The 25,904-nt window shown below is 41.3% G+C and overlaps 1 protein-coding gene across 1 annotated transcript; it reads right to left on the bottom strand.

Annotated features, from left to right (window-relative positions):
- Positions 1-4,537: 4,537 nt before the first annotated feature.
- Positions 4,538-23,969, bottom strand: LOC133546866 (zinc finger protein 25-like). The gene is made up of 3 exons (XM_061892711.1): positions 23,554-23,969; positions 22,547-22,813; positions 4,538-6,037 (listed from the first exon to the last, which is right to left on the bottom strand). The coding sequence occupies exons 1-3, from the start codon at positions 23,654-23,656 to the stop codon at positions 4,818-4,820; spliced, it is 1,590 nt and encodes a 529-aa protein (XP_061748695.1). The 5' UTR covers positions 23,657-23,969; the 3' UTR covers positions 4,538-4,817.
- Between the last annotated feature and the right edge of the window lie 1,935 nt (positions 23,970-25,904).

Below are 25,904 nucleotides of genomic sequence, written 5' to 3' on the forward strand. Positions count from 1 at the left end.
GGATGACATAAGGCTTCAGACTTGGTGTCACTTGTCTCACTACAATGCGATGGCTGACTCTGATGGCATCGTTGTAGTCTACGTAGGGATTCTGGTTACCAATAATACTCCATCCAAGGTCTGTACGCTGGGCGTAGGGCTGGTTTTCTTTGCCAGATGCAACTTCCCTGGGAAGTAAGGCTTGTGAGCAATTGTACCCGATGAGCAAACCTACTCCGCAGTCTTGCAGAGGTGGTATCTCATCTTGGAGATGCTCTAGATGGGACCATGCTTTTGCGGTTTCACCTGTAGGTATATGAGTTCTGTTCGCCGGAATGAACTCACGTGTGTAGACTGGTGGTAAGGCAATCTTCTCACCTGAATAAAAGCCTCTTACTTGCAGGTTGGTTACTTTTTGGGAGCTCACTACTGTAATTCTTGCAGTCATTGTAGAAAGCTTAAGCTTGACTTGCTCTTTGTCCACTTCCAACGCATCTGCTACTTCACTCAGAATGAAAGTTGTATCGCTTTGAGAATCCAACAGAGCATACACAAGGACCTCTTGGGTTGTTTGAGTTGTGGATGAAAGCCAGACTGGGATTATTGCAGCCGTTTGTATGTTAGCTTTTTGAAGTATTACTGTACATGAAGTAGCGTCTTTGGTTCTTTCTTTGTTTTGGGGTGCTTGAGGTAATATTTCATTAGGATGTTCTTGAATTGTACTTGGCTTGGCTTGCGGTGGCTTTTGTTCATCTTTGGTTCGCTCCTCATGCAGACAAGTTGGATGTTTCTTTTCGCATGTGTCGCAAACACTCCTATTGCTGCAGTTGTTTGAGCGGTGTCCAAACTGAAGACAACCAAAGCATAAACATTCAGCTTGGATGAACTTGACTCTGTCCGCCACAGCTTTCTCTATGAACTTCCTGCATTTATGTAATGTATGATTGTTCCTTTCACAGAAAATGCATGTCATGACATTCTTTTCCTTGGAGGTTGTAGTCTTTTCATTGAAACTTGTCAGTGTCTTTTCATTAGAACTTGTGTTCAACGTCTTTGCTCCAAAGCTTTGTAGTCTTTGGGACCTTGACTTGTCGGTATCACTTGATTTTAGTGACTGCACTGAAGTGATAGGGTTGCAGGCGACTTTAGCTTCCCATGTTAGAAATCTGACAAAATGACTGAAAGAGGGGAATTGTTTTTTCCTTTGTTCCATTTCCATAACCTTTCAATTCCAAGGTGCGATCAGCCAATCTGGTATCTTAGAAAGGATCTTCCTGTTTTCATTACAGTCATTCAGGATCTCCAATGCCTTGATGTTAACCATGGCAGCCTCACAACTGCGAAGAAAATCTGTGAACTCTCGGAGCTCAAGACTATTCTTAGAACCAATCTTAGGCCACGCTTGGAGCTTGTCTCTGTATGCTTTTGCAATTGTAAATGGGTTTCCGTATCGCTCCTCCAGAATCTCCCATGCAGCAGTATAGGCAGATTCAGTTCCGAGCAGGAAGTAACCATCAGGGGCTTTCTTGGCTTGACCACCTATGTATCTTCGTAGGTAGTATATCTTCTCATTCTCTTGTATGTTCTTCTGGTCTATCAAAACTTGAAAAGATAGTTTCCAGTCACTATACTTCAATGGATCCACACTGAATGTTGGAGGTTTGGGATTTGGGATTCTGTTGACACTTAAAGCACCTGCTAGCATCTTAACGAGCTCTGCCGTACTGTCATTGGAGGTTTTCTTAACTTTTGATATGGAAGACCTATGTGTAGACAGATGACTTGAGGATGCAGATACTTGGTCATCTTCTTCAAAATCATCTCCTAACTTGTCACTCCGCTCTTCTTTGACACTCCCTTGGTCATATATCAGCATTCTCGCATTTGCTGCATTAAGACTTTTCACTGTCTCCAATTTCTTTATCTTTCTCTGTTTTTCCTCTAGAGTTCTTTGTAGAGCTATATGTTCTTCTTCTAATTGAGCTTTTATTTCAGCTTCCTCTTCTTCTCTCTGTATTCTTCGCCTCACTTCATCTTCTTCTTGCTGTAAGCGACACTTTCGGGCTGCTGCTTCTTGTTCAGCTATCTTCTTTCTAGCTTCTTCTTCAAGAATATTTAATTCCAATTGTTTTCTTTCTTGCTCTTGTAGCACTTTTAGAACAGCTTGGCTTGCAGCAGCTTCTTGGCGACCCACAGAAGATTTGGTGCTTTCTTGCACTGTGTAGCCTTTCAAAATAGACATGACAGAGCTTTTACAAGTTGAGTTAAATATAGAACCAGCTTCTGGCCATTCTGGCTCCTCTTCTGGAATATTTCTATCCAGACGGCTTGTAGCTATACAGAGAGAATGAAAGCAGATGTCTGTGTACATGTGTCAACTTTTCGTCGCGTTTCCTGTTCTTGAGTTGAAACTTGGCGTAGCTCTTCATAAGCACTAGTGACATCTGCAGAAAGACGTTGGATTTCACCAATATTGGAATTAACCAATGACTCATCCAAAAGTTATTTTGATGATAATGGCGTCTTAACAGCTTTAGCTTGAGCTCTCCATCTTCCATAACTGGCGTTGAACTTGAACTGAAGTGTGTTGATTTTCATCATTAGCATTCCTTTACCCTTTTCTGTTAGAGTTCTTAGTCTTGTACCTCTCCTCAGCTCTTGATTTTCCTCTTGCTGCTTTTCCTCTTCAGCACCACTCTCATAAGCCTGTACAGGTGTCAGGAGGACATCTTCCCTGTCCCTGTCACTGTCCCTTACCTGTTCTGTAGGCTCACCTGACTTTGACATTTTTTAATCAAAAAAATTAAACACACTTTTAAAGGTTTTTAAATTGTCCAATATGTATCAACAGAAAATATTAGCAATAGATTTTTTTTTAAATCACCCTTGGATGAATTCGTCCTATTCACATATCAATAATTGTAGATACCTTAAATGTGAATTCCTTAGAGCTTAAACAAATAGAAATGTTTAAATTAAATCTTTGAATATCACTTTGCAAAATACTCAAAATATATGCAGTTTATATCACTTCAAAACTTAAATATATGCATGTAAAGGCAATTGGAAAATATTAAAGAACATGGAAAAGCTTCAATATTATGTTAAATGGCCAACAGCCTACTTTCACTTATTTAGCAAAACGCCCTTTTAAATGTCTCTTGCATGACAAGGTTCTTTTAACTTAAATTAAATGATCAGATAAGTCCAGACGTTTACCACACACTCCACATTATCTTCATACATTTCAGTCTCTTCTTAATCACTCTTTTAGTGTCCAGTGTTCCTTATTGGCTTCTTAACAGCCTACTGAAAACGCTGTGATTGCCTGTCTTCCTTTTGTGTGTGTGTGTGTGTGTGTGTGTCTCCTCTGCTCCGTGCTGATGACGTCACAAGGTTCTTTAATGTTGCCGACAGTCTCAGCGTTGTCCACTGCGTCTTGAACAGTGCGAGTTTTCACTGTAACTCCCTCCACATAGCACTGACACAATGGCTTTCTTTGACTGATTTATTGAAGGCTTCCTTTCCCTTCAATTCACCGTGAAAACTGTTAATAAAATAAAGCACGTTACAAATGTAAAAATAACATGCACAGCATGTGGCTCAAACATTTTACCGAAGTAAAATACAAACACAAATGACAAATACCTCGTTGGCCTGCATGCTTCTTTTAGGAGGAAATGGTGATCTTCTGGCTCTTGTGGCCCAAACGCTGAAAGTCCTCGTGACACTTTTTAGTCCTTGTAACCATCAGTCGCTCTCTTTCTTCCTTCTCATGGCATCAAACAGATGTTCCTCATACCCGGAAGTAGCTTCCTTATATCCCTTCACAGACCAATCGAGACACTTCAAAACAAACACATGCCCACAAACCCAACAAAAAGGCATGCAATGACATTTTTAACCATAGTAACTTAAATAAAGCCTTCTTATGAACTTTTATACATTTTTATTTAAATCCCCTTTTATGAACTTAACTTATTCTGTTTTTAGAGAAATAAAACAAATTAGGATAATTACTAGTAGCAACAGTTACAGAGTGTAAGAAAGACAATTAATAAAATTGACTATAGAGACCCAACAAATAATTCATAAAGTTACACATTTTAAAATTGTATTAAAAAAACAACTGTTCAAATGATGTATAAAGTAAATAATAATATGCTTCCTGAAGTGGTCCAGAAGATGTTTCAGATGTGAACCAGTACATATGTATATCATATAAAGGTGATAATCTATGGGATTATTAACAATTACAAATAAAAAATATGTCACACTTCAATAATTCAAACACCTTTAAAAACACTATTATGCATAAGTCTAATACTGTATGATGAATATATATATATATATATATATATATATATATATATATATATATATATACATATATATATATATATATATATATATATACATATATATATATATATATATATATATATATATATATATATACACTTACATTTTTTAATGTATGTCAAATATGTCCTGTACTGTTTACTTTCAACTTTTCAGTCAAATTGTTCTGTCCAATGTTTAAAAAAAGAACACAAAGTTGCAGATTAATGCATGTACTTGACTGAAAAAAGCATTAATACAAATATATCTAATCTGTACATGTAGAAGCATATTAAACAGATTGTTAGACAAACAACAATGTCACACATGTTATATGTGCTGATGTTGTTAGAAAGTCAAAATGAAAGTCTGGACAGTTTATTTCAAATCCTGCAGTTTCATTTGCTGCTGCTGTTCTCACCAGCACACTTGTGTTTCTTACACTGGTACTTAGAAGACAATCTTTCACCACACACACTGCAACTCAACACTTTCTCTCATGGGTGTCTTCTCATGTGTGCTACAAGTGCTGATCGTTGACCAAAACTTCTGTCGCAGATTGAACAGGAATGTGATTTTTCAACAGTGTGTGTTCTAGTGTGTCCTTTCACATCTGCACTTCTTGTAAAACTTTTACCACAGGTTGAACAGGAAAAAGGTTTTTCACCAGTGTGTGTTCTCATATGTCTTTTCATATGTTGATTTTGTGCAAAACCTTTACCACAGATTGAACAGATAAAATGTTTTTCACCAGTGTGTGTTCTCATGTGTACTTTCAAATTGCGACTTTCTACAAAACCTTTACCACAGATTGAACAGACATAAGGTTTTTCTCCAGTGTGTGTTCTCATGTGTACTTTCAAATGTTTACTGAGAACAAAACCTTTACCACATTCTGAGCAAGAAAAAGGTTTTTCTCCAGTGTGTGTTCTCATGTGTACTTTCACATTTTGACTTTGTGTAAAACCTTTACCACAGATTGAACAAGAAAAAGGTTTTTCTCCAGTGTGTGTTCTCATGTGTCTTTTCAGATAAGAACGGTAACGAAATGTTTTCTCACAGAGAGAACATGTGAAGTGAGTGTTGTCAGTGTGACATGTCTTATCATCTTTAGAGTCTTCATCATCAGTGTCAGGAGAGTGTGACGTTGTGTCCTCACTATCTGATAGTGGAGCTAAGAGCTTGTCTGCTTGTGATCCTCCACAGTGGTCTCCATCAGCTTCTGTTGTCATGTGTTGTGTTGAGCTGCTGCTTGGAGGCTCCCCCCCTCCCCTCTCCTCACTTTCACCTTTCACCTCATCATCTTCACTCTTCACAGGGACACCAGTCACTGGGAACTCCTCCAACCATTTAGGCTGACTGATGCCCTCTTCCTCCTCTTCCTCTCTAATGTGCGGCGGCTCTTGGACCTCCTCTTCCTCTTTAAAGCAGGGGGTCAATAGGTCCTCCTCTTCCTTTTTAATGTGAGAGGTCAGTGGGCCCTCTTCTGCATTTTTGCTGTGTAAGTTCAGTGGGTCCTCCGCTTGCCCTTTAATGTGAAGGGTCAGTTTAACATTATGGGTCTGTGGCGTCTCGTCTTCCTCTTTAATGTGGGGGGGATGTGCCTCCTCTCTTCCCTCTTTAATGTGTTGGTAATGTGGTACCTCTTCTTCCTCGTGTATGTGGGGTGACTGTGGTTCCTCCTCCTGCTCATGGGGTAGAGGTTCTTCTTCAACGTCTGTGGGACAGGAGAAAAACAAACATTCTTTAGAAAATTCCAGCTTTGCTCAAATCAAATCAAATCGACTTTACTTATAAAGCATATTTAATATTTACCGCAAAGCGCTGTACAATAGACAGGTTAAAATATAACACAAGGGAAACTAGCAAACACACCACAACACAAACAAAGCCCGATAGATAATAAATAAAACATAGAAACAGGTTCACAGCCGGTGCATAATGGGATGCCATAGCAGGATGGAGATCACAGAATGTTAAAGGCCATGGAATAAAAGTGTGTTTTTAAGAGTGATTTAAAAACAGGAAAAGAGGAGGCCTGTCTAACACTCAAAGTTAAGTTGTTCCAGAGCTTGCGAGTAGCAGCGGCAAAAGCTCTGTCACCTCTAAGCTTCAGCCTTGTGTCAGGGACCGTCAACAGCAGCTGACGTTACTGCCCCCCCGATCTTAGGGATTGGGGAGGGGGGGGGGAGTGGCAGCAAGGCTGAAGGAGGTCGGAGATATATGTTGGAGCGAAGTTGTTTAGTGAAGTGAATTATATTTATATAGCGCTTTTTCTCTAGTGACTCAAAGCGCTTTACATAGTGAAACCCAATATCTAAGTTACATTCAAACCAGTGTGGGTGGCACTGGAAGCAGGTGGGTAAAGTGTCTTGCCCAAGGACACAACGGCAGTGACTAGGATGGCACAAGCGGGAATCGAACCTGCAACTCTCAAGTTGCTGGCACGGCCACTCTACCAACCGAGCTAAACCGCCCCTAAACATTTGAAAACAAATAGTAGATATAGTAGTATAGTTGATTCGGTAGAGCCCAGGGAGCCAGTGAAGGGACGCTAGTATGGGGGTGATGTGCTCACGCCTGTGGGTCTGTGTTAGCAGGCGAGCAGCAGAGTTCTGCACGAGCTGCAGGCAGGCGAGGGAGGCCTGGCTAATGCCTACGTTCAGGGCGTTGCAGTAGTCAAGACGAGTCGAGATAAATGCCTACATAAAGTAGTCCTAAGTGCCGAGGGGAAGGAGAGCGACTTGGACTAAACAACAAAAGTTCTGTTTTGTTTTCATTTAGGTTCAGGAAGTTAACTGAAAGCCAGACTTTAATGCCGTGCAGGCAGTCAATGAGACGTTGGACCGTGTTATTTTGTGCCATGGGAAAGTAGATCTGGCAGTCATCTGTATAAAAATTAAATGCAATACTGTGCTTCCTTCCTTTTTTTTTTTTTGTCCTGTCCAGCTTCTCAGGCAAATCATATAGTTGATGTAGGTGTCCATATCGGCTGTTCACATTTACTTTACAAAAGAGAAGTGTAGCATATTTCTCTTGTTGCCTTATTTGAATTTGACTTCAATAAATGTATTTATATTATCATTTGGTGCAGCCAAATTATCTAAGATGGCGGCGCGTGTAGACGCAGCGACCTCTCGCTCTCCCGACCGTGCGGTATTTTGTTCGTTAGAGTTTTTGTCAAAATGATTTTCCCGTCAGCCTACATTGGAATACAAGTACAGTCCGCAGGCTTTGTCAAATATCCGAAAAATCAAGACCTGCCATGTTTTAGAACGCGACACAAAGATGCTAAGAGAGCTTGGACTACTCCGCGGGAGTGCTACCACACCACCTGCTAACCCTCCCCGAAGAAGGAGGCATCGGAAGCGGTGTGCAAGGATGAGGAAGAGAGGCAAGCGTGGAGGCATCCGAGCGAGGCTAGTGGCTAGTCCAACTCGCCCATCTATACCATCTATCCTTTTGGCAAACGTACGATCACTGGACAATAAAATGGATCACATACGACTGCTGAGGACAACAAATCGGAAAGTGAGTAACTGATGTGTGTTTGTTTTCACTGAAAAATGGCTTAATGGCAACATTACCGACTCAGCTGTACAACTGGAGCCGCTAGCATGCTACCGAGCGGACAGGGCGCTCGTAAACGGAGGGATCTGTGTTTACATCCGTGATGTGTGGTGCCGGGACGCCACGGTGGTATACAAACACTGCTCACCACTGGCGGAGTTTATAATCGTGAAGTGCCGTCCTTTCTATCTGCCCAGGGAGATGACAGCAAATCCTACTAGTTGCTGTTTACATCCCTCCCACTAGCAACAACAGTGATAGAAACGCTGCACTTCATGAACTGTACCAAGCCATCAGTGAACAACAAACAGCACATCCAGATGGTTTCACCATTCTTGCCGGAGATTTTAATCATGCTCATCTCAAGACTGTTTTGCCGAAATGTCATCAGCATGTTCACTTCCCAACCAGGGGGGATAACACTTTGGACATGGTTTACACTTCACACAAAGGAGATTACAAAGCCACTCCCCTCCTCCACATCGGCCTCTATGACCACATATCAATTACGCTAACGCTAGCATACAGACAAAGAGTGAAAGCCACCAAACCGGTTCCGAAGCAGATAAGAGTGTGGCCAGAGGGGGCCTCCTCTGCTCTTCAAGATTGCTTCGACACAACAGACTGGGAAATTATTAAACAAGCAGCCACCCACAATAACAACACAGACATTGAGGAGTACGCAGACATTTTGACCTCCTACATTAAAAAGTGCATGGATGATGTGACCCACACAAAAAACATTATCATTCGGGCCAACCAGATGCCATGGTTGCCAGGGGAGGTCCACAGGCTGCTGAGAGCCAGAGACAAGGCCTTCAGAGATGGAGATGGATCTGGCTTGAGAACAGCGCGAGCCAACCTGTCCTGAGGCATCAGAAAAGCAAAACAGGACCACACAAAGAAGATAACCTCCCACTTCAAGGACAGCAGAGATGCACAGAGCCTATGGCAGGGCATTCAGGCCATCACGGACTACAAGCCCCTCTCACAGAGTTGCGACAGCGACACCTCTCTGCTCAACAACCTGAACCGCTTCTTTGCACGTTTCGATGCACAAAACAACACTCGCTCACAGAAAACCACACCCCCTCTACACGAACAGTCCCTGTGCCTGTCTGCTGCCAGCGTAAAGAGAACACTCTACCATCAAGATCCGGAAGGCAGCAGGGCCAGACAACATCTCCGGTAGTGTGCTGAAGGATTGTGCAGAGGAGCTGAAGGACGTCTTTACAGACATCTTTAACACCTCTCTGAAGCAAGCCATTGTCCCCACATGCTTCAAATCCGCCACTATCATACCTGTGCCAAAGACATCATCCCCGTGAAGTTTTAACGACTACCGTCCTGTGGCACTGACATCCATCATCATATAAAGCTTCGAACGGTTGGTCATGTCACATATCAAATCCATCTTCCCCCCCACCTTGGACCCCTTCCAATTTGCATACCGAGCCAGACGATCAATAGAGGATGCAATATGGTCTGCCCTCCACCCAGCCCTCACCCACCTGGATCAGAAACACTCATGTGAGAATGCTGTTCATAGATTTCAGTTTAGCATTCAACACCATAATACCACAACAACTCACCTACAAACTTGGCAAACTGGGCCTCAGCATCTCACTCTGCAATTGGCTGCTCGACTTCCTTAGTCAGAGGCCACAAGCAGTACGTGTTGGTAACAACACCTCAAGCTCCATCACCCTGAGCACAGGGGCCCCACAAGGCTGTGTGCTCAGTCCTCTGCTCTTCACTCTACTGACACATGACTGCACACCAACCTACAGCTCCAACCACCTCGTTAAGTTTGCGGACGAAACAACTCTGGTGGGTCTCGTCACCAAGGGCGACGAGACTCACTACAGGGAAGAAGTGGACCTCCTGACCACGTGGTGCAGGGACAACAATCTCTTGCTGAATGTCAGCAAGACAAATAGATTGTTGTCAATTTCCAGAGAGGCCACACTCAACACCTGCCACTGACCATCGGTGGTGCTGCAGTGGAGAGAGTAAGGAGCACCAAATTCCTGGGGGTGCACATCAGTGAGGACCTGTCATGGACTACCAACACCGCATCACTGGTGAAGAAGGCCCAACAGCGCCTCTACTTCCTGCGAAAACTAAAGCGGGCAAGTGCTCCACCACCCATCCTGACCACTTTTTACAAAGGCACCATTGAAAGCATCCTTTCTAGTTGCATCACTGTGTGGGGCGGGAGCTACACTCAATACAACAGAAGAGACCTGCAGCGCATCGTGAAAACAGCTGGGAAAATCATTGATGCACCACTCCCATCTCTTCAGGACTTATACACCACCCGCCTCACCCGCAAAGCACTCACAATTGTGAGTGACGCAAGCCACCCTGCACACAACCTGTTCAGCCTCCTCCCCTCTGGACGAAGCTACAAGAGCCTCCGCTCTCGCACCACCAGACTCACCAACAGCTTTCACCACCAGGCTGTTAGGCTGCTGAACCCCCCCCCCTTCAATTCTCAGCCCGATCCAACAGGCTGTCAGGACTTTGAAATCCCCCTCCCCGGAACAACCTGAACTCTAAACCCCATGACCCACGGAAAAAATGACTATGCGAAATTGCACACATCTGCCGCTATATCATAAGTATTTGCATTACTGATGAAACACTCATTGTTTACAGCCATATCCTATTTAAAAACAACAGGAACTAAATATATTGTAATTTCAGTAGGTAGACATATTTACGTTGCACTTTACTGTTGTATTTTCTTTTTTTATGTACGCATGGGAGAGTGCAAAACTAAATTTTGATTCCTTTGTATGTCTTTACATGTAAAGAAATTGACAAATAAAGCTGACTTGACTTGAGGGGATAGAAAGAGAAAAAAAGGAAGACAGAGGGGGAAATTGTGGGGATAAGAGGGGGATTAGACAGAGAGATAAAAACAACAGCAGCAACACAACAATAACAACAAAAACAACAACAATAAAACAACACCAGCACATACGGTATGTACAAATATGATCGTAAAAGTGATAGCAAAAAAACAGTTAGTGAAATAAATAATAATATAGAAAGGACAATGAGCATTTTTACACTAAAACTGGAGCAATACAAATACCAATAGAAAAAGCAGTATTGATCATGAACAATACTAATAGTTTACCTCTATTATCAACAATACAGTTGTTCAAATGCAACAATACGTATACAAAATAACTAAAAAGATTAACAAAATAATAAAAAATTAAAAAAAAATAAAATAAAGGAATACCGAAAGATGGAGGGGAAGAGAGAGAGGCAACCTATATTAATCTTGTAGATTGTTATAGTAACAATTAGGGTTGGGTATCGAGTATCGATTGGAACCGGGACAACTTTCCGGTTCTCCTGGAATCGTTCTAAAGTTTAAATTTAGATTCCTAGTTTCGATACCCAGTCCGCCGACCGGAAAAAAATAATAAGTCCGCCGACCCGGAAGAAGAGGCCGCTGAACACCAACGAAGAAGAGCCCACCGCCGGAAGTGTTAGCATAGCCGAGCCTATGATAGCGGGCGTCGACGGTCGAAAGTGTGGCTTTATTTTACTAAAAAAAAATGAAATATCAGCGAAATGTAACACGTGCGACAGGACTGTTTGGTGCTTAGGAGGGTGCACGTCGAACATGATGAAGCACCTCCGAGTTCATGGAGTACAAATAAATGCGTGTCCCGTCTTGGACAGGAGACACTATCCGTCCAGAACGCTCACACATTCTGCCTGAGAAGGCGGATATGCTCATTTTCCTAAACAACAACTGTCTCTGATTTTATACTGTACCTGCTGCTAATCTGGACTGGGTTTTGCAGGTTGATTCTTATTGTTTATTTGCTTTTCTGCACCAGGTTAAACCATCAGTGGGAGCACGGTAACATGTTAAATACCTGCAGCATCATACACTTGTGTGTGTAAATGTGTTTTCATGAGGTTTCCTACAGCATCATACACTTATGTGTAAATGTGTTTTCATGAGGTTTCCTGCAGCATCATACACTTGTGTGTAAATGTGTTTTCATGAGGTTTCCTGCAGGATCATACACTTGTGTGTGTAAATGTGTTTTCATGAGGTTTCCTACAGCATCATACACTTGTGTGTGTAAATGTGTTTTCATGAGGTTTCCTGCAGCATCATACACTTGTGTGTGTAAATGTGTTTTCATGAGGTTTCCTGCAGCATCATACACTTATGTGTAAATGTGTTTTCATGAGGTTTCCTGCAGCATCATACACTTGTGTGTGTAAATGTGTTTTCATGAGGTTTCCTGCAGGATCATACACTTGTGTGTGTAAATGTGTTTTCATGAGGTTTCCTGCAGGATCATACACTTGTGTGTGTAAATGTGTTTTCATGAGGTTTTCTGTAGCATCATACACTTTTGTGTAAATGTGTTTTCATGAGGTTTCCTGCAGCATCATACACTTGTGTGTGTAAATGTGTTTTCATGAGGTTTCCTGCAGGATCATACACTTGTGTGTGTAAATGTGTTTTCATGAGGTTTTCTGTAGCATCATACACTTTTGTGTAAATGTGTTTTCATGAGGTTTCCTGCAGGATCATACACTTGTGTGTGTAAATGTGTTTTCATGAGGTTTCCTGCAGCATCATACACTTGTGTGTGTAAATGTGTTTTCATGAGGTTTCCTGCAGGATCATACACTTGTGTGTGTAAATGTGTTTTCATGAGGTTTCCTGCAGGATCATACACTTGTGTGTGTAAATGTGTTTTCATGAGGTTTCCTGCAGCATCATACACTTGTGTGTGTAAATGTGTTTTCATGAGGTTTCCTGCAGGATCATACACTTGTGTGTGTAAATGTGTTTTCATGAGGTTTCCTGCAGGATCATACACTTGTGTGTGTAAATGTGTTTTCATGAGGTTTCCTGCAGCATCATACACTTTTGTGTAAATGTGTTTTCATGAGGTTTTCAAAAATAAAGCTCTCTTGATGAAAGTGTACCCCTGTGAAAATGTATTCATAATTTATAATATTTTTATTCTAGTTCATAGATTTGATATTTATATTTTAGTTGAAAACCGCTCTGTGAGGAATTTATAGTAAAGTTCATAAAAAGTTAATAGAATTAAAATTGATGGAGAATGTCAGACTATTTCATTCAGAAAGACTGTAGGTTAGCTAGCTCATTTAAAATATCCTAAACTTTGTTTTGACCGTGCATTTTTTTTTTTTTTTTTTTTTAAAGGAGAACATTATCACAATTTCGAAATGGTTAAAAACAATAAAAATCAGTTCCCAGTGGCTTGTTGTATTTTTTGAAGTTTTTTTCAAAATTTTACCGGTCCCGGAATATCCCTAAAAAAAGCTTTAAAGTGCTTGATTTTCGCTGTTTGCAATGCGACTATCCATTTCCCTGTAACGTCATACAGTGCTGCCAATGTAAACAAACAATGGCGAATAGCACAGCAAGATATAGCGACATTAGCTCGGATTTAAACTCGGATTTCAGCGGCTTAAGCGATACAACACATTACGCATGTATTGAAACGGATGGTTGGAGTATGAAAGTATTGAAGAAGAAACTGACACTTATGAGCGAATAGCTGTTGACACTATTCATAGCCATAGCATGGCCGAATAGCTGCGTTAGCATCGCCGGTAAAATGTGCGGACCAAACGATCAGGACTTTTGCATCTCGTGACACTGGAGCAACTTAAATCCTTCGATTGGTATGTGTTTTTTTCGCATTAAATGTGGGTGGAAGGAAACGTAATATAGCTGCAAATGCATCTGCAGGTTATCCATACATCTCTGTGCCATGTCTGCTTCAGCACCGCCGGTAAATAGCATGTTAGCATCGATTAGCGTAGCATGTTAGCATCGATTGGCTGGCAGTCAACATCAACAAAACTCACCTTTGTGAATTTGTTGACTTTATCGTTGCAAATGCATCTGCAGGTTATCCATACATCTCTGTGCCATGTCTGCTTTAGCACCGCCGGTAAATAGCATGTTAGCGTCGATTAGCGTAGCATGTTAGCATCGATTAGCTGGCAGTCACGCCCCAACCAAATATGTCTGATTAGCACATAAGTCAACATCAACAAAACCCACCTTTGTGATTTCGTTGACTTTATCGTTGCAAATGCATCTGCAGGTTATCCATACATCTCTGTGCCATGTCTGCTTTAGCACCGCCGGTAAATAGCATGTTAGCGTCGATTAGCATAGCATGTTAGCATCGATTAGCTGGCAGTCACGCCGCAACCAAATATGTCTGATTAGCACATAAGTCAACATCAACAAAACCCACCTTTGTGATTTTGTTGACTTTATCGTTGCAAATGCATCTGCAGGTTATCCATACATCTCTGTGCCATGTCTGTCATCACCGGTAAAATGTGGAGACACACTGGCACATTCAATGGGGGTCTGGCGGCAGACATTTTTGCATCTTCGGGCCAGTGGTGCAACTTGAATCCCTCCCTGTTAGTGTTGTTACACCCTCCGACAACACACCGACGAGGCATGATGTCTCCAAAGTTCCAAAAAATAGTCGAAAAAACGGAAAATAACAGAGCTGAGACCCGGTGTTTGCAATGTGTTGAAAATGAAAATGGTGGCTGTATTACCACGGAGACCTCACGTTCTGACGTCATCGCAAAAAGAGCGATAAACAGAAAGGCGTTTGATTCGCATAAATTCACCCATTTGGAGTTCGGAAATCGGTTAAAAAAATATATGGTCTTTTTCCTGCACCATCAAGGTATATATTGACGCTTACATAGGTCTGGTGATAATGTTCCCCTTTAAAGAAAGAATCGGAATCGAGAATCGTCAGGAATCGGAATCGAAACAAAGAATCGGAATCGTTCGAATTCAAACGATACCCAACCCTAGTAACAATAGGTTAAGCTTTGTCAGTATGCCATATGTTACCCAGTTTCTCCTAGGGCAACAACGTTGATATATGTTTGATGAAACGTGATTATGTGCATGAGTGTATGTATGTATATGTACTTGTATATGAACAGAATGTGTATATGAATGTTTGTGCAGTGAATGTATATGTGTATGTTTGTACTGTGAATGTATGTGTACAGTATGTGTATGTTTGTACTGTGAATGTATGTGTACAGTATGTGTATGTTTGTACCGTGAATGTGCGTGTAGATGGACGAACTTGGAATATGTAGGTATGTACTGTATTTGTGTATGTATGTGCGAGCGTAGGTACCTATGTACAGTATGTACGTTTGTATGTATGAATAACGGTGTGTGTGTGTGAGTATATGTGTGTGTGTATGTACGATGTATTTGACTCCCAGTGTGCGTGTGAGCCAGAGTACGGCCCCAGCCGCCCAGAGAGCCCAACCCAAACAGCAGGTGTGGCGCCCGGAGAACCAGGGACCACCGGCCCAAAGCAGCCAGGCCGGCCAGCGACGGGAACCCCAGAGCCCAGCCCACTGCGCCGCCCGGAAGAGCCAGCAGCAGGCCGCAGACAGACGCGCCCAGCAGAGGACAGGGCACGAGAGAAGCAGCAGACGGCCAGACCCCAAGCCAGCTAGAGACAACCACCCACACGGGCAGAAAGACGGGACGCCCCGCCCGGGGGAACCCAGAGACTCCCCGCAGCCGGACGGAAAGACCGCCCCAGCCCTACCAGCACCCGGGCCCCCACGCCCCAACCCTAAACCCCGGGGAGCATGGCGCAGTCCACACCAGGCCACCCCACCCAAGTCGGCCGGCCGCCACAGGACCACCCAGCGCATGGCCGCGGGAACCACCCACCTCACCCGCAGGGACCCAAACGAGGGAGATGGAACAACCAGCAACCGCCCTGTCAAAGTCACCCCCCTGAGGGAGGAGGAAAAAACAAAACAAAACAAACAAAAAAAAAACAACAAAAAAAACATAATTAATACATCAAAAAATAAATAAATGAATAAGAATAAAATAAAAATGTTTTCAAAAAATTAAAATTTAAAAAAATTAAATTAGTACATATACGTATACACATGTACATACACACACACATACATATACATAAATGCAATACATATATGTGTATATAAAGATACATACACATATACATATACACATACATACACACACACATACATATATACATACATATACACACATATATACATACATATATATATAGTTACATAAATATATACATACACATACATACACATATACATACATAAATATATATATATATACATACATACATACATACACACATATATATACATACATGCACACATACACATATATACATACACATACATTTATACATACATATAACCGCATGCCTCCGCATACATATATACACAAAAATAATAAAATAAAATAAAACATTTAAATAAGATCACAGACATGCTGACACACAACATCACTACCCCAGCAGCTGGCCAACTCACAGCAACTCAGAATACCCTGCAGCACCAAGCTACCACAATGGATGAGCGGAATAGACCCAGCCGGCCCCAACCAAGACGCGCACCCGGAAGGGATGGACGGAGGGACCCAGGAGCTCTAGACATGCAGCCCGGATGCAGTAGCCTGAGGCGTCAACCCCGATTGACCAGCAGGCCCAGAGCGTGACCCCAGAAATATACATACACACACACATATATATATATATATATATATATACACATATATATATATATATATATATATATATACACATATATATATATATATATATATATGTATATATATATATATATATACACACACATACATCTATATACATTTGCATATATACATACACATACGCGCATATACCCATATACATACATACACACACATACATACATACATACATACATACATCTATATACATTTGCATATATACATACACATACGCGCATATACCCATATACATACATACACACACATACATACATACATACATACATACATACATACACACATAAATATATACATACATATATACATATATATACACGCATACACATACATATATATGTATACATATCCACACATGCACATACACACATACATATTTATGAACACACACATACCTGTAACCATACATGCACACCCATATATGTACATACTACATTTACATCCATCCATACACACACACACACACACACACACACACACACACACACACACACACACACACACACACACACACACACAAATATTTATATGACAACAAATCCCGGAGGGACAGCAATGAGAACTAGCCGAGCCCACTGAGAACTAGCCGAACCCCCAAGCCCCACAGGTCTGGCCGCGTACCCACGCCACCCAGGGACAACCCCCGACAAGCCCGCCCAAAACAACGAAGCGAAACCGGGCGCGCAAGGGCGGCATGGCAGGGCGCAAGGGCACCCCAGGCCCACACCCGACAAGCCAACCAACACGACAATAAACAAGTATGAAGCCGGCAAGTCCGACAATGACCACGAGTGCCCGCTACCACCAGTCACAACATAAGCCACCCCCCTGCACCGGACCCAGCAGCCACAGGTGCCCACACCACAAACAAACGGCATCAGAAACAGCAGCTGCAATAGCCCCAGACAGCCAGCACCACCCCATCAAATCAAAGTGATCGAGAAAAAACAACTGTGACCGGCAACCACACGCCAACAGGATCAGGGAGACTAGCCCACGCCAGCCCGCCAGTCAGCCCAAACGCCAACATGCAAACAAGAGACATCAACAACTCCCCCACCAATAGACCACACCACCCCAACCCAAACCCGCACACAAACACACCACCGCCCAAACAACCAAGACACATTATCCAGGCCAGACAAAGGGGCCGCACTGCCACCGCATCAAGTCACCTGCACAGACTCCATAGAGCAAGGACGGGCCACACGGGCACGGACCCCACTGAACAGGAAGCGAGACCCGTGCGACGCCTCACACAAATAAATAATATATTGTACTATTGTTTTTTCTTTCAAATAAAATAAAATAAAAAATAATAAAAATAAAATAATAATAATAATAAAATCCTCACACCTTCCTGAAAACAGAACCGAGGGGGCGAAGGTAAAGCGCAAATGAAAGAGGGCCGAGGATTGAGCCCTGGAGGACCCCATGTGGTAGAGGAGCTGTGAAAGACAAAAAGTTGTCTATTTTTACACAAAAACTCCTGTCAGTCAGGTACGACCGGAACCAGTTGAGGGTGGCGTCCTTAATGCCCACGCAGTTCTCAAGACGAGTGATTAAGGTGGCGTGGTCGACGGTGTCGAACGCAACAGACAGATCTAAAAGCACCAGGACAACATATTTACCAGAATCAGTTGACAGGAGGATATCGTTAGACACTTTACGAAGCGCTGACTCTGTGCTGTGGAGGGCTTTGAAACCGGACTGGAACAGCTCAGTGATACCATTATCTTCTAAGAAGGAAAACAACTGACTGTAGACAACCTTCTCTAATATTTTGGAAATGTATGGAAGATTAGAGATAGGTCTGTGATTGGAGAGGAGAAAGGTGTGCATGTTTAAACTCTGCTGGTACTATTCCAGAAAAGAGGCTACTATTTATAATGTTAAGGACACTTGATCCAATAGTAGCGAGTACCTCCTTAAACAGGTAAGGTGGGAGGGCATCCGTAGGAAAACCAGAGGGCTTCATATGACTAACCCTGTCTTTTAGAAAGGAAAAGGACACTGGCTCAAACTGATGGAAAATAGAAGAGAAGTGCAGAAGAATAGAAAGGTCATAGGAAGGCTGAGATAAACTGGCTCTAGTTGACACAATTTTGTCAGTGAAAAAGTGGAGACAACTTTCACAGAATTCAGAAGAAACATTTAAACCAACAGATTTGAGAGCATCAATGGCAATGTTAATGGTATTAAACAGGCCTCTGGGGTTATTACAGTTAGAATATATAATCTGAGATAGATATATATTCACCTCTGCTTTTACAGTCATCTGAAAGGAAAGCAGGCTTTCTTTTTTCCATTTTCTCTCTGCTATCCTACACCTTCGCCTGGCAGCACGAGTGACGTCATTCAACCAGGGCTGAGGCGTGGCTTTAGAGCGGCAGTACTTAAAAGGACCGATCGTGTCCAGTGTTTGTAAACAAATAGAGTTGAACCCAGAAACCAACTCTACAGTATTCAGACGTACAGAGGCTGCAGAATTATCATCACAAAGAGTCGAAAAAATGGAGGAGAACAGAGCAGGAGACGAAGATTTAAACATGCGAGGGCGTTGAGGTGGAGCGCATAATTTAACCGGACACTGAGTGGGAATATCAAACAGGATCGGCATATGATCAGAGAACACAGCGTCGCAAACCATACGAGAGCACTAAATGGAGTTTATGCCTGCGTTCATGTGTGGAACCACACACAGACTGTACAAAGTTAAATGAGTCAGGAAGCTCCTGGAAAGCGACTCGTCTGGGCTTAGGTGTGAATATTAAAATCACCAGCAATAAGGACAAGATTATATTTAGGCAGGATTTCAGACAGAAATTCAGAAAAGTCAGTTATAAAGTCTTTGGGGTACTTGGGTGGTCGATAGACGACGGCACACAGGACGACATCAGAAAGACCCAGTTCAAACATGCATAGTTCCAAGTTTGAAAAGGAGGATTGCAGGCGTATCAGACGGCATTTAAATTCATTTTTAAAAACCACTGCTAATCCTCCTCCTTTTTGACCGGACGACCGCGGAGAATAGAAGTAGGAACACTCCGGAGACAGAAGTTCATTAAGAGGGGCGGACTCACCGGCTCTCAGCCATGTTTTTGTCACACAGAGGAAGTCAAGTCCGCGGGAAGTGAAGAAATCCTTCAGGATAAACGTTTGGTTTGTGAAAGATCTTGCGTTCACAAGACTGAACCTGGCGGGGGCCGGCACGTCCAAGGCCGCAACTAATCCAGGTGGGGCCCGACACACAGGGCGGGGACAGCAGGAGCAACGGCGGCAAGCCTCATCCTCCAAACCAACAATAGGAACAAGCCAGGAACCGATGGGATCCAGTGAGCGTGGGCGCAGGAGGAGACCGGATACCAAACCAATCCTCCTTCGGGAAGCCACGTTTACCACGGCGCCGGAGACTCTTCCGCTGGGTGAGAGGAGCCAGCAGACGTGAAAAGAACGCAGGAATCCGGCTAAGTGAAAAAGCTGACTGGGACGTCGGAAAAACAACGTCGAAGTTGATAATATCAGTGGGACACGGGCAAAGATCCAACAGTGTTTGGCGGTCATACACAAGCCGTGAGCTGACAGAGACGAAAATAGACGCAAACAACACAAAAACAAACAGAGCTGACAGCGAGAGAGGGCAGGCCGAAGCACATACTGGCGCCATCTTGGAAATACCTAAAAAACTCATTATTATATCAACTATCAAAGAGAGAAACTCTTCATTTAACATAATGTCCTTTTTTCCTGCTTCAAAACAGTACAAACCCCGTTTCCATATGAGTTGGGAAATTGTGTTAGATGTAAACATAAACGGAATAAAATGATTTGCAAATCCTTTTCAACCCATATTCAATTGAATGCACTACAAAGACAACATATTTGATGTTCAAAGTCATAAACTTTATTTTTTTTGCAAATAATAATTAACTTAAAATTTCGTGGCTGCAACACATGCCAAAGTAGTTGGGAAAGGGCATGTTCACCACTGTGTTACATCACCTTTTCTTTTAACAACACTCAATAAACATTTGGGAACTGAGGAAACTAATTTTTGAAGCTTTGAAAGTGGAATTCTTTCCCATTCTTGTTTTATGTAGAGCTTCAGTCCTTCAACAGTCCGGGGTCTCCGCTGTTGTATTTTATGCTTCATAATGTGTCACACATTTTCAATGGGAGACAGGTATGGACTGCAGGCGGGCCAGGAAAGTACCCGCACTCTTTTACAACGAAGCCACGCTGTTGTAACACTTGTCTTGCTGAAATAAGCAGGGGGCGTCCCTGATAACGTTGCTTGGATGACAACATATGTTGCTCCAAAACCTGTATGGACCATTCAGCATTAATGGTGCCTTCACAGATGTGTAAGTTACCCATGCCTTGGGCACAAATACACCCCCATACCATCACACATGTGTAAGTTACCCATGTCTTGGGCACTAATACACCCCCATACCATCACAGATGCTGCCTTTTGAACTTTGCGCCTACAACAATCCGGATGGTTATTTTCCTCTTTGTTCTGGAGGACACCACGTCGTCTGTTTCCAGACCACAGAACACCTTTCCACTTTGCATCAGTCCATCTTAGATGAGCTCGGGCCCAGCCAAGCCGGCGGCGTTTCAGGATATTGTTGATAAATGGGTTTGGCTTTGCATAGTAGAGTTTTAACTTGCACTTACACATGTAGCGCCCAACTATAGTTACTGACAGTGGTTTTATGAAGTGTTCCTGAGCCCATGTGGTGATATCCTTTACACACTGATGTCGGTTTTTGATGCGGTACTGCCTGAGGGCTCAAAGGTCCGTAATATCATTGCTTACGTGCAGTGATTTCTCCAGATTCTCTGAACTTTTGATGATTTTACGGACCGTAGATGGTAAAATCCCTAAATTACTTGCAATAGCTTGTTGAGAAATGTTGTTCTAAAACTGTTCGACAATTTGCTTACAAAGTGGTGACCCTCATCCTTGTTTGTGAATTACTTAGCATTTCATGGAATCTGCTTTTATACCCAATCATGGCACCCACCTGTTCCCAATGAGCCTGCACACCTGTGGGATGTTCCATATAAGTGTTTGATGAGCATTCCTCAACTTTATCAGTAGGTATTGCCACCTTTCTCAACTTCTTTGTCACGTGTTGCTGGCATTAAATTCTAAAGTTAATGATTATTTGCGGGAAAAAAAAGTTTATCAGTTTGAACATCAAATATGTTGTCTTTGTAGCATATTCAACTGAATATGGCTTGAAAAGGATTTGCAAATCATTGTATTCTGTTTATATTTACATCTAACAGGATTTCCCAACTCATATGGAAACATGGTTTGTAGTTGACTGGGAGGTGTTTATTATAATTTGGGGAGAGTCCGCTGCCTGATGCTTACCTGCTAAACACCTACCTGCTTATGACGACGGTGGAGCACTGACTCCTTGCGCTCTGAATACACACTGCTGATTGGCTGTTACTGCTCTGAATATGCACTGCTGATTGGCTGTTACCGCTCTTTCTGTAACCAATCAGATGGTTTTGTGGGTGGGACAATGCTGGGTGCTGTGTAGAGTACTGACAGGGACAGGCATAACGAAGCGGAGCAGCTTGTTAAGGCTTTAGGTTAATATGTTCGTGTGGAAACTCGTTCGGTACACCTCCGAACCAAACCGAAACCCCCGTACCGAAACGGTTAAATACAAATACACGTATACACAAATACATCCCTAATCTTCATCACTAAACCTTTGAAATATGCTGACATATGTGCTGCTAAGGTAAATAAACAGTAGCCATATTGAATGTTTGCCTTCATTTGACCACGTGAGGTAAGGAGGACGGCCTCTAGGTCACATGGTTACACCCCAGCAATTACATTGTTGATGATTGATGAGCATTCATATTTAAATGGTGGTGTTAAAAAGCAAATATATCTCCCATCTTTAGTGATAAATGTGTCCCCCGGATGAACATGTGTCACAAACATTGTATTAGATGATATGTGGATGTTGTGCTTACTTGGACTGTGATGAAGCTGTGAGGACTCAGGTGGTTTGTCTTCATGCTCTTCAGTCTTCACAGAGACAACAGTCAGTGGAAACTTGCTGACATCAGCCTCCTCCTGCCCTACAGGACACTCTCCCTCCTCTTCCTCTTTAAAATAAAAGGGCTGTGAATCCCCCTTGTCCCCTTTAAAATGTGAGGGCTGTGGATATTCTAAAGTGAAACTGTCCCCCTGCAGATGAGGGAGACATTCTTCTTGGTGTTCAATCGGCTGATGGATGTCTACAGGACACAAACAAAACACATTTTAGCTCATACATGCTAAGTATTAAATCGTACATGAAATAATGGGCTCTAGCTATTGAAAATGTTATTAATCAAGTGTTCTACGGGAAATGTTTCCGATTAATTGAGTAACTGGATAAAACATAGTGTTGCTTGGTAAAAGACGAACTTAAGCGACTATAAGACACTTCACTTAATAATGAACAGTCAATTGGTTTGAGATGGTATGAGATCAAGATGTCATCTTTAGAGCAGGCTGTTTTTTCAATAATCAATGCAACATTAATGGCTGCATCAACGAACACCGACATGAAGGAAATAGCAGGTCAGTATAGCTTTGACACACATATATAACTTGTCAAACCTGCCAGCTAGCAGGCTAGGTTTACAGCATCAGTAACCATGGTAACTGACTCTGACTTTGTCTTACCTCTCTTATTTTTGGAGGTAAAACTCTCGAGCTTTCCATACTCAGGACTTTGCACTTAACCCGCTCTCTGGAATATTCCCCCGGTGACTGTGTGAGTTTTGTGTAAACATGTTGATACACATTGTTACAAACATCAACCTCTCATAAATATTGTGTCTGACAATGTCTCCTTCTTATGAAAAATGTAAAACCATCAGTGCATCATCCTCACATGACAATTAATCTTCCTACAGACAATCTATTTAAGAATAGTGTTAAAAATGAAATATAAAGTTAGTAAAGATGTGAGAGTAAGAAGTAAACAAACCTGTTCTGTGTAACACAACTTGATGTTTTTCATGTTGTCGCTCCTTCTCCTCTTTTGTTGGACAAAGTTCCTCCTCGTACTCTGCTATGGTTCTTTGGCACATTTTCACACAATCACAACACTTTACACTCACACTTGATCTCTACTTAGTGATGTGTTTTGATCACTTCCGCCTCTCTTTGTTAGCAGCTAACAAGCTAAGCTAACTAGCAGGCTAAGCTAGCTCGAGAAGCATCAAAGTGCGCTCAGACTAATATAACCGGATGCAAACAGTTATTAACGATGTTTACTCTATTTACTAGAGTCTAATAAAGGACATATATGTGTACATGGAGGCACAGATTAAGAACACTGAACTGTGACGACTGCAATAACGTCTTCACCGTCAGACGCCATCTTGCTTTATCCTCGCCGTGTTTGGTTCGCGCTCGGTGTTGTCAGATCTCGCGAGAGAAACAAGTAACCAGCTCTTTTCCAAATCTCGCGAGAGGAATAAGTACAACCAGCTTTCCACCCCCGGTAAAACTATTTTATTATATACTATTTACTTCTTGTGAAAATAAAAGTAAACTCGTCCATTTCAAATTTTCCCCCCAAAAAACAGAACACATAATACTTATTTCCGTGAAAATATTCAAATATTTAAAAATGTTTTGAAACAAAAGTAGCATAAGGAAAGAAAAACAAGAAACAAAATTAATATTACACTCATATTATTTTTGTTTTTGATGGTAATCGTTTTTATAATGTATTTTAGAATGTGGGAGGTTTTCATGTTCTTTTAAAATTTCCTTTGTCGTTATTTATATTATATCCATCAATCTATATATCTATATATCTACCTCTCTCTCTCTCTCTCTCTCGCTCTCTCTCTCTCTCTCTCTATATATATATATATACATATATATATATATATACACATACATATATATATATATATATATATATATATATATATATATATATATAGTTTTTTTTTACTAAATAGTTGGCAGCAGAGGCTCCATGTATTACCTGAAGAAACATTTTGACTTCTGACCTTTCCACATTATTTCTCTCCTCTTTACTGCTGAAGTTCAGCTCACTGAGGATGTAAGCTACATTTTGCTATTTTAATTATCTTTAATTATTCATAAACAGACTAAAAACAAACCATCATTATCATTACTTCCTCATTTGTTTCACTCTCTACTAATTAAAACTATTCCAGCATGAAAACATTCAGGATGTTACACATCCCCAAAAGTAACATTTTACTATTTTATTAATATCATACATTATTACATTTAATATTCACATGTTAATGAAAATGTGTATTTCCACTCAGGGATTATTAAAGTATTTCTGATTCTGATAATTAAATCACTCTCAAAAAGCATTTAAAGCTGAATATATTTTTTACCATAGCTCAGCTTCACAATGCTGGAATATTGACTGCTGATATTAATATTCTTCTACTGTTTACAATATTACACTTAACTCTCTTTTTTTGCTCAAATGAACAGGATGAAAGTGTCTTTAATTGTCACTACTATCTATATATAATTATGTATATAATAATCTTCCATTCTTCACCTTCATTACCGCTTGATTTAACTCTCATCTTATTTTATCCATAGAGAACTTGACCATAAAAAAATGGCTGCACATCAATAAACCGTCACTAAACTTCAATAAAACTAAATACATCATATTTGGAGATTGTAAAAATGTAAAACACAAATTATGATGGATAATATTGAAATGAAAGGAATAAAGGTCATCACATTTTTAGGAGTTAATATAGATGATGAAGTAAGCTGGACACTACATGTAAGTCATATAAAGAAAACAATAAAACAATGGTGTGCAATACTAAAGAGAATAAAATAAATACTTATGAATATTAACTATAATTATTGTACCCAACTTTAGTTGAAGCATACATTGTTCATTGCATAAAAGTCTGGGGACATACATATAAAACAATCACAAAACAATCATCATATTACGCAAGAGAGTAAAAAAGATAATTAATAAAATGGATTATAGAGACCCAAGAAATAATTCATAAAGTCACACATTTTAAAAGTAAATGATCTTGTATAAAAACAATTGTTCAAATGATGTATAAAGTAAATAATAATATGCTTCCAGAAGTGGTCCAGAAGATGTTTCAGATGTGAACCAGTAAATATGAACTAAGAGGGATTTATGTGTACTCAAAAGCAAAGGTATGAACACATTTAAAACAAATATGTACATCATATAAAGGAGTTCATCTATGCAATCATCTACAATTTGAAAAAAAAATGCAACTCTTCATTATTACATAAAACATATGAAACAATATTATGAATAAGTATAAAAGT

This window comes from Nerophis ophidion, unplaced genomic scaffold (assembly GCF_033978795.1).
Source record: "Nerophis ophidion isolate RoL-2023_Sa unplaced genomic scaffold, RoL_Noph_v1.0 HiC_scaffold_46, whole genome shotgun sequence".
Classification (NCBI taxonomy): domain Eukaryota; kingdom Metazoa; phylum Chordata; class Actinopteri; order Syngnathiformes; family Syngnathidae; genus Nerophis; species Nerophis ophidion.

Bases quoted from the DNA above. Each gene is read 5' to 3' on its own strand.
- LOC133546866 (XM_061892711.1), bottom strand. From the start codon at position 23,656: ATGTGCCAAAGAACCATAGCAGAGTACGAGGAGGAACTTTGTCCAACA. The intron at 22,814-23,553 runs GTTTGTTTACTT...TGTGTCCTGTAG, and splicing joins AGTTGTGTTACACAGAACAG to ACATCCATCAGCCGATTGAA. The intron at 6,038-22,546 runs GTAAGCACAACA...CCTGTCCCACAG, and splicing joins ACAGCTTCATCACAGTCCAA to ACGTTGAAGAAGAACCTCTA.